Source organism: Microtus pennsylvanicus, chromosome 4 (assembly GCF_037038515.1).
Source record: "Microtus pennsylvanicus isolate mMicPen1 chromosome 4, mMicPen1.hap1, whole genome shotgun sequence".
Taxonomy (NCBI): domain Eukaryota; kingdom Metazoa; phylum Chordata; class Mammalia; order Rodentia; family Cricetidae; genus Microtus; species Microtus pennsylvanicus.
This window is the reverse complement of record NC_134582.1, coordinates 23094120-23118268: the sequence shown is the minus strand read 5'-3', so window position 1 is coordinate 23118268 and position 24149 is coordinate 23094120. Positions and strand designations below refer to the sequence as shown.

At 40.3% G+C, this 24149-nt stretch overlaps 1 protein-coding gene across 2 annotated transcripts in view; it reads left to right on the top strand.

Annotated features, from left to right (window-relative positions):
- The window catches only part of Htr4 (5-hydroxytryptamine receptor 4), a 167474-nt gene that overhangs the window by 126523 nt on the left and 16802 nt on the right, over window positions 1-24149 (top strand). Inside the window, exon 7 of one of the 2 annotated variants that reach the window (XM_075968499.1) lies at window positions 4241-5041. The exons of the other annotated variant lie outside the window; for it this stretch is intronic. Coding sequence (XP_075824614.1) covers window positions 4241-4331 — 91 coding nt within the window. The 3' untranslated portion in view covers window positions 4332-5041. Of the gene's footprint in view, window positions 1-4240; window positions 5042-24149 lie in introns of those variants that run through there. 2 annotated transcript variants of the gene reach the window in all.

Below are 24149 nucleotides of genomic sequence, written 5' to 3'. Positions count from 1 at the left end.
TACATTACATTTCCCTCTTCCTATCAAATGAGAATGGTATTCTCTTCATTCCATCCTCATAGATTTGTGTTGAAGATTAAATGTGGAGAAATGTGCCATCAATTTTAAAGTATTTCACAAAATTTATAAAGCAAAACCTTGCATTTTTAAACTTACCTGCTGGATTGTTGGAGAAAACGTCATTTTTAATGATGTTTTGTGTCAAGGATTTTGCATAGCTTGGTCAGTGTTTTTTTTTAATCAAATCTGTGGTTGAATAGAGTCAGTTATGGTCTCACTACATTTTGAACCCTACCCCACACCGTTCTACTTAACAGCTTTCGAGTGTGATTTCACAGCTCAGAAACTGAGGGCTTTTCCATTCTTTGACACAAATGCAGAAATTGCCCTCCCTGTGTTTCCAGCAAAACCTCTTCTTTCTACGTGGAATATAAAGTCTCAGATACTAACAATAGGATATTAAAAGCCAAATGTGAAGCAATTACCCACAGCTTTGCAGAACAGTCCCCCACACAACTGCCACCCAATCAAAAGGCCTGTGTCTGTCACCCACCATCACCGCTACTCACGGAATCAGAATGTCAGAACGACAAAGGATCTTATGGATTATTCTCCTCCCACTCACTTAACAAATGGGGGGAGGGGATGAGGTGCAGGAATAGAACTGTGCAGTTGGGTACACACTCCTGTAGACTAACACCACGCTAGAACTCCCTGTCTTCTGCTTATTGTTCTTCTTATTACACTCTCCTGCTGCTCCTGCTGGGGTAGAACAGTGAGCTGGCAGCAGAGGGGCTCCTGGGATGGTAAAGCCATGCACATTCAATGTTGCCTTTTGCACCAAATGTCGGTCTCTTCTAGTGTGGTTGAATCTCTCAGAAACTTTTATCTTGAATCAAAACTTTTAGGCCAATCACACTAAAGTATTAACTGTTAATTGTACTGGTATAATAACATATGCTGAGGCTCTTCCAGGCCAATGATGTCACCACATCACCCTTTTATTCTAAAGTCCTGTACTGCCTTTGCTATTGCTGAGAGGGGACTGTTACATCTTCTATGGATGTAACAAGAGGCTTGGCCATTATGAAGACTTAAGCAATGGCATATTAGCAGTCCTTTCTTTCTCTTCTCCCTTCTATTCAAACCTTTCTCTAACTCTTCATAGCTACTTCAACGTATGTGATAAATGAAGATATCGGATAGTGTGATGATTTGAGGGTACATGTTGAGTTATCCAGAGAGTTAATGACATTTGAAAATTTTAGAAGAAAGAACATAAAACCAAGAACAAATCTAAATCCAAAGTATGTTCAGAGAAAGTGGAAATCCCAGAAACACTTTTATCTCACTATTTATGGAGGAAATATTGCATATTCTGCTACAATAAGAGTAAACTCTCATTGAAAAAATAGCAAACATTTTGGGACAAGTTGCTGTCTAGAGTTACTGAAAAGCCTGAACTGAATCTGAGCAAAGTATACAAACTCTCATCGACCAGAAGGCTAGCTCCAAATGGCCCTTCTGCAGCACAGGTGAAATAGGGAAGCTTAGACATCAGTGAGCAGTACCCCAGTTCTTCAAGAAAAACTAAAGCCAAACCCTAGAAATTGCAAAGTTGCATCTTAAAAGTGGGCTTTACTGGAATTTTATGAACTTCATTATACAAATGACTAAAAGTAACTCATGCAAGATGAGATCATCTTCCCATGGGACAGAAGAGTTGCTTGGTGAGACATTTAACAGATCATCAGGCAAAGCTGTACAGGATGAGCCCATGCTTAAGCACGTTGAGCCTTATGTGTTTGTAGCATGGTGAGCTAGTATACTTCATTCTGCCCGCCTGAGTGTTTTTCCCTTGACTGAAAACCAAAAAGGCAGAACTGAAATATCTAGGTAGTGACCACTACAGGTCATCTATGCTCTTAGAAGACATTTGAAACATGGCTTAGCAGGTAGGTATCCAAAATCATTTGAAACACTGAAATTTGTATAGCATGCACTCGAGTGACAAAATGGTTAATAAGCCCAGAATATGAAGTTTAACTGAGACAAATTTTCTGTTTTGCCTCAAATTCACAATAATGTATTACATCTAATAACATAAAATTAATCCAAAGAGACAAACTATATAAACCAAGAAGACATTCAAATATTACACATATATACAGCAAACTCCGACACACTCAATTTCATAAAAAGCATTCTACTGTCAAGGTAAAGATTAACCACAACACAGTAATGATGGGTGATTTCTATAAGCCAATTTTTCTAGAGCAAATGGACAAAAATTAACAGAGAAATGTACAAATTAATTGAAACACAAAACAAATCTCAACAAATATAGAAAAATTGAAGTAACACTGTGTAACCCATATGACCATGATGCAATAAAGCTAAAATTCAAAGAAAAAAATCTCTAGAAATTGCATAAGCTTGTGGAGATTAAATAACACACCACTGAATGATGAAGGGGACAATGAAAAAATTAAGATGGAAATTTAAAAATTCTTGGGAACAAATGAAAGTGAAATCAAAGCACAGCAAAACACATTAGACACATGCCCTAAAAGGGCTATATAAGCTCTGAATGCCCTCATTATAAAGGCAGAAAGAGAACTAATGCAATGCAAAAATCTGGAAAAATAAGAATAAACCAAACCCAAATACCCTAAATGGGAAGAAAAATTAAAAACAGAACAGAAATTAATATAATAGAAGCAAACAGACCAATGTGAGGAATGAACAAATCTAAGACCTGGTTCTCTGAAAAGATAAGCCAAATTGACAATTAACCAAAAGAAGGAAGAGATGACATGGCCCAAATTAGCAGAAATAGAGATAGACATTACACTAGATGCCAAAGAAATTTAGGACATTATAAGGTAATATTTTGGAAGCTTACACTCCATTAAGTTAGAAATCATAAAAGAAATGGATAAATGTCTATATTTACCCACCACGGAAGTTAAATCAAGAAATTCGCAACAATTTAAACAGTATCATAACAAATAAGGAGATTAAAAATCAGTAATGCAAACTTTCACCTTAAAAAGAGCAGATCCTGACGTATTCAAGGCAGAATTCTGCCAGACTTTCAATAAAGAACTACAACTAATAGCTCTCAAATTAAAAAAAAAAGTAGAAACAAAGGAAATACTTCCAAATGTTTTCAGTTACTGCTATAATTCCAAAATATATAAACCAATATTCCTGATGAACATGGATGCAAAAACTCTCAATAAAAATATTTGCAAACCAAATGCTGGCATATATCAAAAAGATTTTCACTACAATCAAGATGGATTCATCCTAGAGATGCAGCTATGATTTACTATATATAAATTAATAAATGCAATCCTATACATGGACTTAAAGACAAAAATCACTCAATCATCTCCTTAGACGCAGAAAAGAACTTTGACAAAAATCTAACATGCCTCCATGATAAAAGTCCTAGAGAGGGTTAGACTGGAGAAAATATACCTCAACATAATAAAATGTGTATATGAAGAACACATAGCCAATGTGAGCCTAATGGGAAAAAAAACCCAAAGCTAACCCATTGAAGACAGGAACAAGAGAGGGCTTTTGCTGTCCCCACCTCTTTTCAACAAAGCACTTAAAGCACTAGCTAGAGCAATAAGGGAAGAGAAAGAAATGAAAGGCATAAGAATAGCAAACATGAGTTTTTGTTGATAACAAACTCATTATCAATCAATAACACATTAGCATTGCCAGGAAAGAGATCGATTGGGTATCTCCACTTAAGTAAAGGGCACAGCCTATGTCACGTTTGCTGTGTATGAAGAGCTGGGCTCTTTTCAAGTGCCTTACTCTGAGAGAGATCATCACAATATTTAGTTTTCATAAGACAGTGCTCATTACGTGGGATGATATGGAAGGTGTAACATACAATAATCTATTGGCTTGGGGAAGAAAAGACTTGAGATATCCCATCAGGGGAGATGAGGGAGTTTGGGTGGGCCTGGAATGTAGAATAATCCCGCTGGGAATAAATTTGGGGAGGGTGAAATTTGGGTCAAACATTAATGAACTCCTAAATAGGCAAAGCTGTTCAGAAATAATTATTGGCTGTTTTGTTACGGGGGACTCTCAGCTTAGAGGCTAAGTTAGAAGCCATGTGCATGGCCCGTGAAGGGCACCTGCATGGTGAGTTTATTCACAGTCCCTTGACACATTCCAGTGCTTGAGCCTTTGTAATCTTCTCCCCCTCCAGGGATGCAGTGGAAGGTGGTGGCCAGTGGGAGAGTCGGTGCCACCTAACAGCAACTTCTCCTTTGGTGGCTGCTCAGTCCAGTGATACTTAGGCCCCTGGGACAGTGACCTAGAAGACAGCTGTGGCTCGAAAAGAGGCCAGTCCTAAGCTGCTACCCATGTGTATGTGGCTGTTCCTGGCACTCTGTTCTCCAAGGCTTTCCATCAGCATGCAGCAACGCGCCCTGGACTTTCCCGCCAGGATTGCAGCAGGTGGTGTGTGAGGGAGTCAGGGGAGAGAAGGGCTTCCTTGTTTGTTTTTCACTTCTCAACGTTTCCTCTTCCTGGAGTCTGCCCTCTTGTTTGATGGTCTCTGAAGTCCACGGCCTAGTCCCCTTGCTGTTTCCAGTCTGTCTTGTAAGCATTCACTGTGTTTGATTTTCAGTTTCTAAATAAACCTTCTTTGAGGTGTCTTCTCACAGATACTGTCAAAATATGTGCCTGTCTTGGCCACATCTCTTGCCTGGTCACATCTACCATAGCTGTGATCAAAATCTCCACTATCTTTTCTTTGCCTTCCTTTGTGCTGGGCACTTGTACACTTTCTTTCTTGTGTCTAGGTGTAGGCACACTGAGCTCCACTTTCTTTCTTTCTGTGTTCAATGTCAGTGTTCCGTTTAGGCCAGTCTTCGTTCATTTGCCGCTGGAGACACAGAATCGAGATCTGTCAGTGAACAACAGTCTCTGCATGAACCCTGCAGGGAAGTCAAAGATGATTTTCCCCAGCACCAGGACCAGATCTATCTCATCTGAGAAATTTCCTTTCCTGTCAGCTAGGATAGGAACACCTAAAGAGTCTTAGGTAGGGCTGGTGGCATTATGGGTGTCTATTAAGAGATGCGGGCATCTTTTCAATGAGTTTGTGGCAAAGCCCACAGCAGCAACTTGGAACTTTTGAGTATGGCTTCATTGTTTACAGTGAACAGAACAGATGGAAGTTCACACTGTGGGGCCATGTTACCCTTGCTATCTGTTAGACAGAGAAGTTCAGAATCCAGAAGTGTTAGGAAAGAGAAAACGATACCTGACTCCAAGTCAGAGAACCCAGACGCCAGCCTCGGCTCTGCTTCTAAAATTCTGAGAGACCATGAACTATCATCTTTTCCTCTATAACACTAACTTTCTACATTGCCAAATGAAGCTTGGAGTAGAGGCGTCCTGAAGATTTCTTTCCATTTCTAGGACAACAGGATGCTGCTATTGCCAGCCATCAGCTACCTCGAAAACTCATGGCCTGCCTACCTTTTGACTTTGTTTCAAAGGAACTGCCCTCCTCCTGATTTGGCCCTTCTAGACTTTTGACTTGGTCAGCCATACCCTTACAGTTAACCCAGTGTCTTTCACTCCCAACCAAGTCCACAGTTTGTCACAACTACCCCAGAGCAAAGGTCTCAGTGAGGAAAGTGCCACTTCTCAGAGCCAAGTGATGCTTTCTTTAGCTTTCGTCTTGGCTGTGGTTTGATTCCTCCTCAGGACTGTTTACTGCACTCTTCTTTGGAGCTGCTCATGAAGGGACATTTACTATTCCTGTCAGTGATGACTTTAGTTCTAAAACTGAATTTGGGAGGAATGAGACTCTGGAATGAGGAAGAGAAGATTGCCAAAAATCCATTCAAATGCCAAAAAGATTCTCTGTTATGTGAATACTTAGTTTTCTTGAGCACAAACCATGCCTTATTAAAGGAGGTAGACCCTGAGAGAAAACTCCCAGATGCTGCTGAGAAAAAAAAAGTGTTCTGTGCTAAGAAATATTGCATGTTGAGATGGTTCACGTTAAGACTGATCCAATGGAGTGGTCCTGACTGGAGGCCCCTTCTTGTCAACCATGAAGAGAGTTAAAGCTTTAACTCGCACATTGACTTTGTAACTGCACCAGTCTGCTTTGTATTTGTGGGTCCTTGCTTCCTTGCCATCACTAGGCTCGACATTCATTTGGGGGCAAGCATCATTTTGAAGTTGATTTGTTTCTAATACCAAGTATGAGATGCAAACAACTTATCTTGGCTGGCCATATACCCACCCCTTCCATGACCATAGAGGTGAGAAAGTAGCACGCAGTCAATGACTGACATTCTGAGTATATGGGACTGGAAATTGGATGATTTGGACCTCAGAGTATCTTTTGCTTACTTCATAACAGCTGATTTGGAGATAAATAATATGTATGGAAACATTCTGTAAACACCATGAAATGATAGTCTGTATGATTGTTATTATTATGAGTATTTTGAATTATTATAGATGTGCTTGATGTCTCATAAGCTGAGCATGTTTTTTCACTAAGAAATTTGATCAGTTTAGAATGAACTGTATTGGAAACAAAACCCAAGAACAACCTTTGGGTACCAACATGCCCCAATCTACCCCTCCTCATTCAGTCACTCCACGCTGCCCAACACACTCCATTTAAAGGGACTTCCTTAGTCTCAAAGAGGTGAATAGAGAGGAAGACTATGGGAAAATTTTGCTAAGAATGATTATTCTAATTTTATATGTAACTTCATAGTCTCATGAGCTAAGTTCATACATCTGTTTTTCATATAAAAATCTCTGAAGAAAAAATTGCCCATCCATAAAATTAATTCCCACTTTATAAATTATATGATACATATAAATTATATATATATATATATATATATATACATATGAAAGATTAAACGTGATCCAATCTATGAATGACCAGCTGAGAAGAATGTTACATAAAGGGTCACTAAGTTACTGAACCAGGATAAACTTTTCCATTTCCTGACATGCTAGTCTGTGTAAGCTGCTATTGATTACAGCGTAACTCCATTTGTAATCTGATTATCTTAATTTTGTTTACATTTTTCCAAGTGTAGTTATGAATGGGACCACTTGTACAGTTTATAGTTGCACTGAGTCCAGCAAGTACTGTAGTAGAGAACCCGAAGCTCAGCTCTTACAGTGTTAGAGGGGGCAAGTTCCAATGACTGTGTTACCTTTGGTTTCATGAGCTTGCTGGTTATACCTGTCATTTATTTGAAGCTACTGTTTTTAAGGCATCAAGAGTCCTGACTATAACCTTGTTTCCACGGGAAGCATCCTTGGTTTTATGTTAGATTCTTTTTGATGCAGTTTCCAAGAATATGCTCTTGGAAAACACAGGGATTTGCCCAGGTTTTTTTTAACTGATTAATTATATTTATTGATAAGATCCTGACATGTTACACATGTTTATATAACTTCATCTGTACATGTTTAAATAAAGTATGCATTAAAGCAAATCGTAAGTCCTGAAAGAAATAAGCGAGTTTTGATTATGCAATAAAATGCCAGTCAATCCATGTCTGCCAGTGCTGTGGGGCTTCTGTTTATCCCTCAGAGACAGGCCATTCCCTAAAAGCTCCTGTCAACTGGATCTGGAAATGTTCTCTCTTCAATATCAGTTCTCTTTAAAATAAATCCCAAGTCCAGGGCTCCTAAGTAGTTTGACTCTACCTGCCCGCCTGCCTGTCATCTTTCTTAAGGCCTCAAGTATGGGGAAAGATCTCTCTGACATGGTCAACCTGTGGCCAGAGTGTGGGGATACAGTTCAGAGAACGATAGGGAGCCTTTCACAGCAGTACAAGCATGACATATGCTCATGTCCTGGGTTGAAATTATTAAGCATGTACCTCCTTTCTAATATAATAATATAAATTTTTGATTTAATAAACTACCTTGGAGCCTGTCCAGCTCCCTTCTGGACAGATTATGTCTTAAAAAAATCTCAGTCCCATCTTTTCTGAGTACATGGCAAAAGAAAGACTCCCACAAACTGGGGCAGAGTGAGAAGTGACTAGTTCCAACTCCTCAACTCTCAGGACTTCAACTTTCTGATATAGAATGTAGAGAATGGGACAATAATCAGGTTTTCAGGTCAGAATCCTTTCATACGGAAGTTTTCAGAGTCCCATTGCATAAAGGATTCAAGGAGTTTGGTAATTCTGAATTTCCCATATCTGTTCATTTCAGCCCACATACTAGAAGGGCCCTGCTTGGGAGCTAAAGCCTAAACAACTGGGCTTGTGGGTCTGGGGTGGTATCCATTTTCCCATCATTCTTAGTTTTTCTAAAACAGTGCCCATAGAACCCAGGCAAACAATTTTTTTCCTGTTGCCAATCCTAGACCTTGATGAACACAATACTTTGCAAAACCTCTCCCTGAATATTCTACCACCTAGAACTTCCTGGGATGAAAACTTAAGCCAGTACCAAATATGGAGTCTCTGCTACATTCGGATGAAGTTCTAGACCCTAGAAATATCATGCAGGAGAAACTAACCCGGTTGTTTCTGTCCATTCTGTAATTTAATCCTCCCAATGGCACTACAGAGTTCAAAGAAACAGTTTTTGAGCACACTGTGTGTTAGGGTCTATCTCCAGAGTCCTGCCAATGAGTGTTGAGAAGCTCTCTGTTCTGTCAAATAGAAAAGAAGCAGGAAGAACACATATATGTGAATTAGACATGTTTAGATATTGGTGTGTGCTGGAGAGAACATAAATAAAAAGCATAGCACGCATGGGATGGTGTGCCACTACTACCTGGCTTGTTTGGAGAAGGTTTAGAGGAGAAGAGAGTTCTCTGATCAGAGACCCCGGGTGGGTGGACATATTGCGTGGGACAAAGGGAACAGCAGATACCAATTCCCTGGGGTTGGAGTGAGTATGACATGGGCCGCTGGAGTTCAAGGAGTGTGGGATGTTGCAGAGGGTGCACTCAGAGAGCTATGTAAATATTATATGTAAATATTATATGATAATTCATACAACTACTGTGGCTCTTCCATGACTTTAAGTTACCTGCTTCTAAATAGGAGCCTTCTTAAGAGAAAAAAAAAATCATAACCAACCACTAAGAGGTTTCCTACTAAAACAATTCCTGTCTTCAGAAATAAGTGAAGTCCATCCTGTGTGCAATCAATAGATATTTTTCATCGCGCTTCCTTGCTTACATCCTGACTGACACTCTCTTCCACAACTTGGCATCACCTTTATCCAGACTGGGACATCAGACCCTGACATCCACTGCTGCGCTGCCGTCACCTCATCTGACCCCTTGGAGCACTCCTCACTGCACACAAGCTGCGGTCTTCTACTGTTTCCTGACACCAACATGTATGATTTCACTTACAATTACTCCTCTTTATCCCGGCAAGGCAAACAAGATGCTCTGGGCTACGTACTCTCTCCTTTGAGTTCTGCAGTCAGGCGACTGTAATAGCTGCACTTTCCCTTAGGCACGTTTTCCTAGCCATATTTTCCAACACTCATGTCAGATTTTTTTTAACCTTTTCTATCCAATAACTAACTTTTTTTTATTCTTCTCCTGTGACACTTTAAATGCTTTCCTGTGTGGTAATTATTGACTCCATTTCTGGGATCCCCTAATTAGATGTGTTTCTAGTGCTCAGAGAAGGTTCTTGTGCCCTGAGGTTACTCAGCAACTGAACTAAATTTGCATGGCTAGAATAATTCAGAACCATTCAGTGTGGTATCCGCATAATGGCATCCTTCTCTATTCCTTTGCCCTAACTAACCTTCAGTGTAGCTCTCATGGTTAATCCGCCACCCACTGCAAAAGCTACAGCCTCCTGATAAAAGGAGTTTTACCTTCTGTGACAGTATAATCAAGATGCTTATCATATTTTTGCAAGTAGCTAGAAGATTAGCGTTTAAAATACCATTGCTTCTCTGGTCTGCCACAGGCTTCTTTTCTTTTGGGTTCAAGGAACTTAATCTTGACGTTTTATACGTCTTAGAAGCAGTAATGAATCAGATGGAACTTATGTAAGTTACTTGACCTTATACAATGACCCAGAGGACATCGGACAATATTTTACCAACAACAGTATTTATTGACACAACATGGTGGGTTGTGATGGTAGAGTACAGGGTGAACACAGGAACTTCTTAGACGAGGACTGAACTTGTTCAGATGGTGTTGGCTTCTCGATGCTTCCGGCCTAGAATCCCGAGTAAATTACTGCTATGACTGGGCACATAGAGCCCCATTCTGGATTAAGTTTTACCATCTACAAATTAAGAGACAGTCTTTACAAGCCTGAAACTTCAGTGTTATTTGGACTTGGGTTGAGCTCTAGACTCTGCTACATACTGAATATGGGCTTGTAGGCAAATTGTTTAATGCTCATAGTTCCAGTTTCTTCTTTGAAGTGGAAGTAATAGAGATTCTGACAGCATGTCCTCCCAATGCTCTTATGAAAATTCAGGGAGTAGACAGGCCAGTGTCTGACATACAGAACTGTAGCAGTTCACCTTGTCCCATGGAGCGTGGGCCCTGGTACCCTGGACAGGGGCAGCAAAAGAAGGAAGAAAATACAGACAGACAGACAGACAGACAGACAGACAGACAGACAGAAGAAACAGGAAGACTGGGAGCAGGTAGATGTGTATTCATTTTGATAAAGTGGCACCTACTACTCTTGGCAACAGAGAAGCTCAGTGTGTATTAGGTACACACAGCAGGTGGGGTTGGCAGGTTTCCATAGTTCTCTATAGATGAGCCGTCTGGGGCTGTAAATACTAGGCAGGAGGAAGTTGCTAGTTTTCATACATCAGTTACTCACTTGGATCCCCAAGGAAGAGTTTGTTATCCCACTTGGCTCTTGTGGGGAATGGCCTTTCCACTCCCCATGGTTCAAAGCCTTGGTCTTAGTTAAGACTGTGTCCATATGAACAATGCACATGTATGCAGTAAGTCACTCACTCAGGGCTTCCTCTACTCCCCACGTCTGTTACAGTTATGTTGGATTCCAGACATTTAAAGTTTGGAGACAGCATGTAGAATCATAAGGAACTAGTGTTGAGAAACCACGAGCTGGAACACAGTGGAAGTCACAGTGCTGGTTTGTTGTTGTTATTGATGATGATTTTCTATGCCTGGTGTGTAATAGGACAAGGGTAGTTAGTATCCAGGAAAACATGGAGATAGCAAAGGATTCGATGGCAGAATCAGAAAAGGAATGTATACATAGCAGATGTGGACGGAAAATGGAGTACAGCTGTCATTAGTGTCTCGTTACAGATCTGAAACTATATAATGTCTATAATGGTCTCCAGTTGATGTTTCTCAAAAACAGTACTCATCATTTCCTCTTTGAAAAGGAATAAAAGGATGTGACTTAAATAAGCATCTATGGTATGTTGGTATTGCCTCAATCTTGTTCTCAAAAGGTTTAAGTGAATTGAATCCCAGCCTCCCAATTTGTATTTCTTTAGGCAATTTCTTTCTGCTTCATTTTTTTTCAATGATAAAAAGAGAACTGTTATTGCTAGTTAGTTTGTGAGATTTTATCATTTAAATAAAAGGATGTGTTCACAACTATTAGGACAATGCCAGATAGGTCACTGGTAGTTCCTATTCTCATTTTCATTATTCCTTCATTAACTCCCATTTTATAAATAAGGAAAAGGAGGACCAAGGAGGCTACATTTTTCAGAGGCTAGGAAAATGGCTCAGTCAGCAGAGTGTTTGCCTTTTAAGTATGAAGACTTGATTTCAAGCCCTAGAACCCATGTTTAAATATTTACATTCAGCACACGCCTTTAATCCTAGCACTCGGGAGGCAGAGGCAGGAGGATCTCCGTGAATTTGAGGCCAGCCTGAAGTACGGAGTGAGTTCCAGGACAGACAAAGATACACAGAGAAACCCTGTCTCAAAAAACCACACACAAAAAAGTTACATTTAATTTACAAAAGCAAGGCATGGTGGCATTGCTGGAATGACCAAGTCAGTCAGGATCCTAGGGTTCACTGGCCAGTGAGCTTAGCCTACTTGACAAATTCCAAGCTAGGAAAAAACCATGTGTCCAGAAGACAGCTCCTGAGCATTGTCCTCTGACACTAATACACACACACACACACACACACACACACACACACACACACTAAAATAAAAAGAAGCTCTGCTGAGATGCTTTAGTGGGTACAGGTGTCCAGGTGTCTGCTATCTATTCTGATGACTTGAATTCAATTCCTGGAGCCCACTCTGTGGAAAGAGAGAACAGACTCTTCAAGTTCTCCTCTCTCCCACGGGCACTCCCTGGTGCCTTCCCACTGTCATCTACACAAAACAACCAAAATGTAATAAAATAAAAATAAGGATTTTAGACCAGGCAGTGGTGGCACACACATTTAATCCCAGTACTTTGGAAGCAGAGGCAAAAGGATCTCTGTGAGTTCAGGCTCAACCTGGTCTACAGAGTAAGTTCCAGAATAGTCAAAACTGTTACACAGGGAACTCTGTCTCAAAAACCAAAAAGGAGGGGGAGGGTTATTGAATTTAAAAGTAAAGATGATTAAGTTTGTGACACAATGCCAACAAATAACAGGCAGGACCAGGACAGGCCTAGTTTTGCCTATATTAAGAATATAGGCTATATAATAGAAGAGAAGTAGCCTTCAATGCATGGGCATAGGAGACCACTTCCTAAATATAACACCAGTAGCACAGACTCTGAGAGCAACAATAAATAAATGGGACATCCTGAAACCAAGAAGTTTCTGTAAAGCAAAGGACAAAAAGGCAGTCTACTGAATAGGAAAATATCTTCACTAACCCTACATCAGACAGAGGACTGATCTCCAAAATATATAAAAAACTTAAGAAATTAGACAACAAAATTCCAGATAACCCAATTTAAAAAATGGGGTACAGAACTAAACAGAGAATTTTCAACAGAAAAATCTCAAATGGCCAAAAGACACCTAAGGAAATGCTCAACATCCTTAGCCATCAGAGAAATGAAAATCAAAACAACTTTGAGATACCATCTTACACCAGTCAGAGTGGCTAAGATCAAAAACACCAATGATAACTTATGCTGGACAGGATGTGGGGTAAGGGGAACACTCCTCCATTGCTAGTGGGAATGCAAACTTGTACAACCACTTTGGAAATCAGTATGGTGGTTTCTCAGAAAATTGGGAATCAACCTACCTTGGGACCCAGCAATACTACTCTTGGGCATATACCCAAAGGATGCTCAATCATACTGCAAGGACGTTTGTTCAACTATGTTCATAGCAGCACTATTTGTAATAGCCAGAACCTGGAAACAACTTCAACTGAAGGATGGATAAATAATATGTGGCACATTTACATATTAGAGTACTCAGCAGTAAAAAACAATGAGATCTTGAAATTTGTATGTAGATGGGTGGAACTAGAAAAAACATCCTGAGTGAGGTAACCCAGACCCAGAAAGATGAACATGGTATGTACTCACTCATAAGTGGATACTAGCTGTAAAGCAAAGGATATTAAGCCTTATAGTTCATGGTCCTAGAGAAGCTAAGTAACAAGATGAACCCTAAGAAAAACATATATAGATCCACCTGGAAAGGGAGAATAGATAAGATTGCCTGGAAAAATTGGGAGTAGGGGGGGGTAGGGAGAGCAAAAGGGGAAGAGGAGGGGAGAAGGAGAGTCTGAAGGAGAACTTGAGGGAATGGGATAGTTGAGATGGAGGAAGGACAGAGATGAGAGCAAAAAAAGAGATATTTTGATTGAGGGAGCCATTGTGGGGCTAGCAAAAAATCTGGCACTAGGAAAATTCCCAGGAGCCCATTAGGATGACCCCAGCTAAGACCCTAAGCAATAGGGGCGGGGACTGAACTGGCCTTACCCTGCAGTTAGACTGATGAATATTTAAAAAGTCTTATATAACCTTCACCCAGCAACTGATGGAAGCAGAGGAAGAGACCTGCATCGGAGCACTGAACTGAGCTCCCAGAGTCCAGTTGAAGAGTGGGGGGAGTGAGAATATGAGCAAAGAGGTCAAGATCATGATGGGTACAGCCACTAAAACAGTTTACCTGAGCTAATGGGAGCTCACAAGCAGTATAGGTCCAAGCTAGTCCCTTTGAATGTAGGTGACAATTGTGTGGCTGGGGCAGTGACTCCAGGACTTATCCCAACTGCTTGTCCTGACTTTTGGGGAGCCTATTCTCTTTGAATGGATACTTTGTTCAGTCTGGATATAGTAGGGAGGGCCTTGGACCTTCCTCAAAGCAATGTGCCTTGCCCTCTTTGAGGAGTAGATAGCGGGTGGGGTAGAGGGAGTAGGTGGAAGAAATGGGAGGAGAGGAGAGAATGTGACCTGGGATTGATGTGTAAAATGAAAGAAGATAGTTTGTTTTCTTTAAAAAATAATTTAAAAGTGGAAAAAATAATATAGGTTATAGATAGATGGAATTGCATCAAGTATTGAAGAAGCATTCCTTCCAAATTAGAAGACAATTTTTAGTATATATGGATATACTAGTACCTTGGGTGGACAGTCATTTAAATTGGTCTAGACCTTTCAAAAAAAAGGGCAGATACGATGTGTAATTTCTCAAAACTTGGTTAAAATCAAATGATTTAATTTCAGTTCATTTTTTCAGTGATTATGCCATTTCATTCCAGCAAATGGGGCCCATATGCCAGTGCTTAATGCTCCAGTTCTTGGCCAGAACACAGGCCCTCCTCTTCACCCACACTCTTTCTCCGAGGCCTTATAGCAATCTCTCTCCATCACCGTCAGGCATTTGTTTGCCAGTGTGCTGAGGGCACTGAGTCATCAGTTGCTGAGACTCCACGAAAGGGAATTGAAGGCAGGGTTTCCTAATGTCAAGTGAAAAGCTCCTGCGTGGATCAGCTAAGGCACCGCTTCTGCAACCTCCTATCCCAACCAGCCGGAGAGAGTGGGCCAAAGTGGTGTGAGTCAGTGTTGGTAGCCAGGAGCTGGCAATCTTACCAAGGTCACCCCTTTTCACCACGGGCTTTTAGCTGAGCACAGAGCCTCTGGCAACACTAAGCTGGGAAAACGCAAAGCTCAAACTCATTCTCGAATTCAGTTTCGTCTAATGGCTTCTTCCCTCTTGGTAGAAAGCAGTCAGTCTGTTTGCTTTCTACCACCCAGGCATTTTATTGCTGTTCATGTATTGCCACTGAGGCTGATGTTTTCCCTGTGGTAGAATGAACGATGGGATCACATGGATTCTGACTTCACCTTGCCTTCTGCCACATAGTAGCTGGGTGAGCCTTGACAGGCTGTTACTCTCCAGTGTCTTCCATTTTTCATGATAAATTACCAAGTCTACTCATCCACTCAAGTTCACTGGATAGATACATGGATGAGCTTTGTTCAGTGGGCTTTGATGTGTACAGATATGCTAACGGCAGGGGAAAGATACAGTCACAAAAAAGAAAGAGAGCCGGGCGGTGGTGGCACACGCCTTTAATCCCAGCACTTGGGAGGCAGAGGCAGACGGATCTCTGTGAGTTCGAGACCAGCCTGGTCTACAAGAGCTAGTTCCAGGACAGGCTCCAAAACCACAGAGAAACCCTGTCTCGAAAAACCAAAAAAAAAAAAAAAAAAAAGAAAAAAGAAAGAGAAAGAGAGAGAGGGGAATCCAAAGAGAAAGTAGTAACCACAGTAAGTTTATTTAGAACATAATAGTTTAATTAAAATATAATTTTTGGCCGGGCAGTGGTGGCGCACGCCTTTCATCCCAGCACTTGGAAGGCAGAGGTAGATGGATCTCTGTGAGTTCGAGGCCAGCCTGGTCTACAAGAGCTAGTTCCAGAACAGGCACCAAAGCTACAGAGAAACTTTGTTTCAAAAACCAATATACATATATATAATTTTTGAAGTATAGAGGAGTGACCAACAAGTTCAATCTATGACGACTATACACACTGTAAGAGATATTTGTGTTTATACCCATGTAAACCAACTTTTATTTAGCACCCACTGTGTGTTGGGCATAAAATTAGATGCCAATGCTGCAGACTCTTCATTGATGTGTTGTGTCTCTGTCTTCCCCAGTGGAGCCCCTAAGTAGTAATTGTAGCCAGTGGTGATCTTTCATGTAGATGAATGTGCTTTCTTAATCAGCAGGACCTGGTGAGAGACTGTGAGACTCTATGTGGGTGTCCCAGGGATTAACAAAAGCGTCACATTACCAGGACATCTGGAAACCCCAGAACTCACTACTACACCCTGTGACCCCCACCTCTGCCCTTTCTGGGCAAATATAAACTACCCAGGAATGATTTTACAACATAGCCTACAGTCAAATTATTATAAAATCCCTTGAGGGTCTCATGGAAAATATATCACCTTTTTCTTTAAAATTCTGGATATCTCCACAGATATTTTAATATGCTTCTGAGAATTTAATTTATAAGACAAAACTCCAAAGTAAACAAAACTTTAAAAAATCCCAACCTTAATACAAGATTATATAACATTCATTTGTGATGAAATTTCTAAAACCCTTCTTGTTGTGTGCCTCCCAGTTTATGACATCGATTTAGGAGTCATACTATACATTCCTGGTGCCATTTCTGTCAAAAGAATGATTCATTTCAGAAAAAAATATTTTTAATGTAAAATATTTTAGCATAAAATTTTCTTTCTCTCAAGATATCCCTATGGAAACTATACCATTATTTGCAACCAAGTACATATGATCTCAACTTGGAAATATTAGGGAAATATTATTATTTTAGCTCACACTCAAACACTAAATCAAACATCAATTTTTTCAGCTGGGCATATGGTGTACACGTTTGAGCTCAGTACTCAGGAGGCAGAGCAGGCAGATCTGTGTGAATTTGAGGCCAACTTGGTCTACAGAATAATTTCCAGGCCATCCAGGGGCTATTTAGTGAGACCCTGCCTCAAAGTAAATAATCAATTATTTTGCCCAACAGAAGTTTATTTATTATTTGACTCTAATGTTGGGCATTGTATCCATCATCAGGATTGTGAACCCAGCCTTCTGTTTTCTATACAAACCAATTCCAGGGATAAAAAGCATACTTTATTTGGAAATTGACTGGGGAAAGTACAAAATTTGCTCTCTGTGATGTTCTTATATTTTAGCATATGTTACAGGGGTTGATACTTTTTCTAAAAGAAGGTAAATTAGATTAAAATCTTGATTTCAGCACTTACTAAATGATCTTAGGCGAGTAACTTGAGTCCTTGATCTTTAGTTTCCTTATCTATAAAACTGAAATATTTCTAGAGCACACACACACACATATACACATACATATATTATTTTAGAGCATATGCATGCTATATATATGTATATATATACATATATATTATATGATACAAACATATATTTGTAGTTACAAAACTAAATCAGCCTGTTTGGTCATAACCTTGAGTTAAAAATGGTTATTATGTTTGCAAGACAAAACCAGAGAGTAATAATGACAAAACTAAACCAAATTTATGAAGACATGCAAAAGGCTACTGAATACAGATGCCCAGACTTGCTGGAAAGCTTTACAGACACTAGAGAGTTTAGCAAACTCTGTCCTAGGATAGAATGCCTGTGTATGAACCCATGTGACTCCCTCCAGTGGTCTTGAGTAATTATCTAAGTTAGATACCCAGTTTCCTTCATGTGCCAAGTAGATCACAATACCTATGCTAAGATGCATGGAGCTTGGTGTATAAGAAAACATTCATGAAATGCAGGGTTGCCCTTTATGTTGTGTGACTGGGTCTTGGTTTGCAGCTCTAAATGGTCTGGTGCTCACTCTATAGCCCACGCTGGTCTCAATCTCATGGCAATTTTCCTGCTCTTGTCTTTCAAGTGTCAAGATTACAGGCGTGAGCTACTATGCTGTGTGAGCCTTTCTTCTCCTCCTCTGGCTCATCAGCACATTTTTCTTCTTTAGAAGGAATTTGAATTAAGTGATGCTGTGCCTATCCCACATCTAGTGCTTGGTATGGTGCCCTGGCTTGGCATTTGGTCAACTAATATCATTTATCATGGATTCTGTCACCATCATCAATGTCACTCTCCTCGTTTTCAGAGCTTTCACACAAACCATCTCTCTCGAATGGCACAGCAGTCGAACAACTGGCGTTACGATCTCAGTCCAAGGAGCAAGAGATTGACACGTAAGAGTGATAGAGGGAGATGCCAAAGCTTAAAGAGGCAGAACAGGGCTCACAACATGACCTTTGCATTCTGCATTAGTAAGTCCCTTCCTACGCTGCGCTACCACTTCATAAAAACGATTGACCATCTATTGATTGCCTGTTTTCTTCCAGCGTTCGCTGTTGAATCCTGGGAGCTTGATGAGGTAGACAAACATGAGTATTCTTCCTTGGCAGGGCTCTACACACAGGAAGCTGGGATAATTGCATTCCAGTAATTTGGCCTTGGGACTGCATTTGTAACTAGCTAACGCTGATGGCCAAGCCTGGTGGAAAAAGCCCTGACCGCACAAACACGAGCATGATTCAGAGGCTCATTGTTTACGCTGCAGTGAGTGGTCCATTAACAATAGCCAGCCGCTTTCTGATGGTTCCTGCCCAGGAGATGACTGGCTTCAGAACCTGCCAGGTCCCAAGCCGCCACCAGGAGCGAACAGGTGCCTGGAGTGTTCAATGAGAAGCCCGGGAGTATTGGACAGCGTAGCTGCTGCAGTCACATCTGAACTGCTTTTTGTCTTGATTTGGACGAAAGACTTTGTTTGAGTGAAGCACTCTCAGATTGGTGCTTAAACAAAAGAATTAAGAACAAGTGATGTCTATATAGCTTTGGAGCAAACTCTTGATTATAAAAGTTGGGGGGAGGGGTTAAAGAAAGTATAAGGTTTATGAGTGAGACCCCCGGAGCCAGGCTGAGGCCAATGAACAAAGCTCTATTAAAGTACTAACTGTCAGGCTGTTGCCAAGGGAAGGAAGAGCAGTCCTAATAAAAGGGAGTCTGGGTTTTGATAGGATGGCCTAAGTTGGTTGGGCAAGTGGTGGAAGACCACTTAGGGGAGGGGCTGCTGGGAACGAAGGAGCTGTCATAAGCAGAAATATCTCAAGAGGACCTTTGGTTGTTAAGACAATGGGACTCTGTGCTCATGCTGCTTTTGCTGAGATAAGGGTCAGATTCCTGCCGTGTGTGGAACATGCAGTTTCCATTTCCACAAAGGGGCAGGTTCCCACATGGGTCGTCCATCTTGGTGGCTTAGGTGGCTCTATATTGGCCAGGGACTTGGGCCAGCCTCTTATTGACAATAGAGGGCGTACCAATGGTCTCCTCTAGCTGGACAGGGGAAATGAATCTAGGGACAGAAAGGTAGGGCAGAAAAGTGGCCTCTGCTTCAGGAGACCTAAGTGCAGATACGGAAAGAAGACAGACAGGCTAGGAGGAGCTGGTTAGAAGGAGGGTGGGTGATTTGTTTACCTGGTTTGCATACATTTGAGGAGGGCTAGGAGGAGGAGCCAAGTAAAAGGTCTTAGAAAAAGCAGGAGCCATGGCCAGATGCTACCTAGCTACTGAAGACATTCCATGGCCCAGAGGGCTATGAGTCCCCATTGAGCTGTAGATGGCTGGCTTTGGTTTGGAGTTTTTAGTTTTCATTTCTACCTGGTCTGATTGGTTGATATAATGGCAGAATTCTTCATTGAGACAGGCTTCTCCCTTTCTTTCTGCTGTCAAGAGGTCTAAGGTTCACTGATTTGGAAGGTTATCTTTAGGCAGAGAAGAGAGGTGTTCCTGTAGCATTCGGAGACTCCTCGCTGAACTCTTGGTTGTTGTTATTAGTTCCACCAAGAGCTGATCACAGAGAATTCCAGGTGATGCCAACCACCACAGGGAGGTAAACAACCAGCCCTGTTTGAGGGTGTTAAAGAGCGCTGGAGCAGGAATAGTTCCCACTCAGTATAATATGTTTTATTTATTTATTTATTGTAATATGTTATTCTTACAGTCACTGGGATGCACAGACCCTTCTGTTTGGGGCTACTCGGGAGAATAAGCTGGATCCAAATGAGAAGACACCAGTTGGGAGGGAATGCTGGTTAGAGAAAGAAAGGTTTTCTATAAATGGAGCCAGCACTCACTAGTGTCATGGTGCCAACAGTTCATTAATCTTGCAGGAAAGAAAGAGACCTGGAACAGGGTGAGGGGAACACTGAGCAGGAGAAATTGAAAGTGTCACTTTTAACCCCCTAGGGCTGTAATTCCCATCTCTTATCTGATTAGCTTGATTACCCCATCCCCAACTGCAAGCCTTTTTATTAGCCTTCCCTGTGCTCTGTGCTGCCTTTTGGACCCTTAATCTCCCTTTTAACCTCAGGATCTGCTCTCATTGCAGCATATGTGATCAACTTACAGTTTTCACCATGGAACTTCTTCCCTTACTACCTAGAGACAGCCAGCTCTTGCATCAATGAGGACGCTGAGCCAATCATTAAAATTACCCATATGAATCTTTAGAAGCATATCTGATGTCCAGGACAAAATAGACGACGTATACTCTGTGGTTAGGGCTTCACTGTGTTAGGCTAAGCGACCAGCATCTGCTATTGAAGATGGTGATGAATTTTGCTTAGGACCAGCACTGTGATTTGTACTCCATTATTTGCCCAGGGGACGGTTGTCAAGGAAGAAACCCATGCAGGTAACCTAAGCCTCGTGGCCAAGTTGCCAAGGTGGTCTTCTCTTCTGAGGAAAGCCAATTTAAAGTATTAATATTTATGAATAAGACACTTTTGTGTTTCTGTGAGTGCCTCCAAAAAGAGTGTGGCATTTGACGTACTGTGAGCTGATTGTCTAGGACTTCCTCCCTGTAACCGGCTACTCTCTAAACCTTGAACACAGTCTTTAGCCATTTCACAGCACCAATGTCCAAGACAGCTGTTACCACGATGTTTGTCTGGAATCTGCCATAGTTCTGTCTCAGATTGATAGCCTTATACCTGCCTGTAATAAACATATTTCAACACACAAAAGGTAACACTGACCAGTTAACATCTGCTCCTGTGCTCATTCAAAGTTTTCTATGCTGTGTGGGCAGGGAAAGGCCTAGGATTTGTGACTCTCTCCTGTTCAAACTCTAAAAGCTGGGTTTGTGGTATAGAGAGAATAAGACGTTGGATATGCAAGAGCTTATAGCATATTATTTGAAAATACAAATATGAATGGCAATTTCGACTGGTAAACTGCAGCTTCAACTTGATGTGGTTTTTTTTTTTTTTTTTTTTTTTTTTTTTTATTTTATTTTTTTTTTAATTTATTTATTTATTAAAGATTTCTGTCTCTTCCCCGCCACCGCCTCCCATTTCCCTCCCCCTCCCCCAATTAAGTCTCCCCCCAGCCCGAAAAGCAATCAGGGTTCCCTGTCCTGTGGGAAGTCCAAGGAACCCCCACCTCCATCCAGGTCTAGTAAGTTGAGCATCCAAACTGCCTAGGCTCCCACAAAGCCATTTTTTTTTTTTTTTTTTTTTTTTTTTTAACATGACTATCTTTTCACCAAAAACTCAAACAAGTGAAGATATCAGGAAAAATACACTGCTAACTTAGGAAGGTTTACATGGAATATAGAAAAGCCATGTACTTAAAATTGTATAATTTTTGAAAATCTGAGCTTTTGTTATACCAGCATTTAAGTCTCATCTGAACATTTCTTTGACATAGAGTGGCAAATAAAGCCCATTTGGTGTGTAGTTTAAAAAAGTAGTTATGAACATTCTATCATCTTCTGAGTTTCCTTTTCACAAAGAAATATTATTTTCCCTAATATTTTCAGACATATTCTCTCAAATTTTCTCAGTCATATGACTGATTAATGTTAGATCTACAAAAGAAATTATTAGGTGAGTTTCCAAGAAAATATGCAGATGTGACCCTCATCCTCATAGAAACTCCAATCCTGTAGTTTGTGGACCATGTGGAGAATCATAAATTTCCTCCAGGGAATCATAACTATAGACAAGGAAGGTCAGAAAAATATTTTCAACAAGATATTAGAAGAAAATCCCCAAACATATGTCTATCCTGCATAGACAGGATCAACAAAGAAACTCCTCATGGTATATAATAGTCAAAACACTAAATGTATAGAACAAATGAAAGATACCAAAAAGTAAAAAATATAAAAACCAAGTTACACAGAGCATCAGGCCCATCAGAATAACAACTGAGATTTTAAGTCTAGAAAGACTTTTAAAGAAAGAAGGATTTAGACTGACGTTCTACAGGTTCTGGAAGACTACAGAATTTATATGGATCAAAACTATCAGTGATAAGCAAAGGATAAAGAAAAACTTTTCATGATAAAGGCAGGCTAAAGGAATGAATGCCCACCAAGTTAGCTCTGCAGAGGATATTGGTAGTAATATTTCAAACTGTAGAAAGGGATAAGTATATCACCAAGAACTGAGTGGAGAAATGATATCAATGTTGGGTCAGTGATTAAACAAAAGAAAACCAAGAAAACAAAGATCACAACATCAATAAAATGACATGTGTTGATTCATCAACATGCATCTTTCAGTAATAACCTTGAACATTCAATGTCTCAACTTCCCAGAGACTAAAAAAAAAAACTCAAAAGATCTCCAGATATCCAAATAACTCTTGATCACTAAAATCACTGCTAAAGGTAGCACCATCCTTGATTTCAAGTAACAATCATAACAGCATGGTATTGTCATGAAAATTAGACATAATGATCATAGAAACCGAACGAAATATCTAGATAAAAACCCAGGCTTCTACAACCATCTGATTTTTAACAAACAGCCACCAAATATGCATTGAAGAAAAGCAGCATCTTCACAAATGGTGATGGAAAACTGGATAGTTCTGTGTAAATGAAACTAGATCCTTATCTCTCACCCTGCACAAGATTTGACTCTGAATAGATCAAGAACCTCAACAGAAGATCAAGCACTCTGGATTGGTTAAATTAGGAAGTTGGGAATATGTGTTAATTTATAGACACAGGAAAAGACTTGCTGAATAGAACACCAATGGTACAGGAATTCCAACTGGCAATTGACAAATGGGATCTCATAAAACGTAAAAGCTTTTTACAGTAAAGGACACCATCAATCAAGTGAAGAGGCAAATAGAAAAAAAATTGCCATCTAGAGAAAGGAACAATGTCTGGAATATAAAATTAACAAAACAAAGCAAAAACAAAACAAACAAAAAGACCAAACATCAAGAAAACAAATCATTCAATTATAAAATGGGTCATGGAAATAATCAGAGATTTCTCAAAAGAGGAAACAAAAATGTTAAAGCAATTGTTTTTTGCTCAGCATCCTCAGCCATTAGGGAAACGTAAATTAAAACTACTTTGAGAAGATTTTATTAAAAAGACAATGTTGTAGGAAGCCACTTGTTTGTTTCCCAGCTGCCCAGACTCCCGAAATAACCACACAGAAACTATATTAATTAAATCACCACTTGGCTCATTAGCTCTAGATTCTTATTGGCTAACTCTTACATGCTAATTTAACCCATTTCTATTAATCTGTGCATCACCACATGGCTGTGGCTTCCTGGCAAAGTTTCAGCATGTCTGACTCTGGCTGGAGCTCCATGGCTTCTCTCTGACTCTTCCCTTCTTTTACCCAGCATTCAGTTTAGTTTTCCCCACATAGCTCTGTTCTATCCTATCAGGCCAAGCCAGTTTCTTTATTAACCAATGGTATTCATAGCATACAAAGGGGAATCCCACATCAAGACAGTAAACTATGGCACGGATGTAGAAAAGAAAACATATTTACTGTTCATGGGATTTCAAACTGGTGGAACCACTATGACTATCAGTATGAATTTTCCTAAAAAAAGACTGAAAATAGGTCTCCCACATGAGCACACCCCCAAAGGACTCTATGTCCTTCTACAGAGACACTTGTTCCGTGATTTTCTATTTTCAAATTTCTGGTAGAAAAAAAAAGAAAGTTCCACTGTTTTTATTAGGAAAGCATAGCAGTTTAGTGCCCAATATTTAAAAATTGTAATTATTTAGGCTGGGCAGCTAATATACATACATATCTTACCACCTAAGCTCTAAGTGGTATAATTAGATATTAAA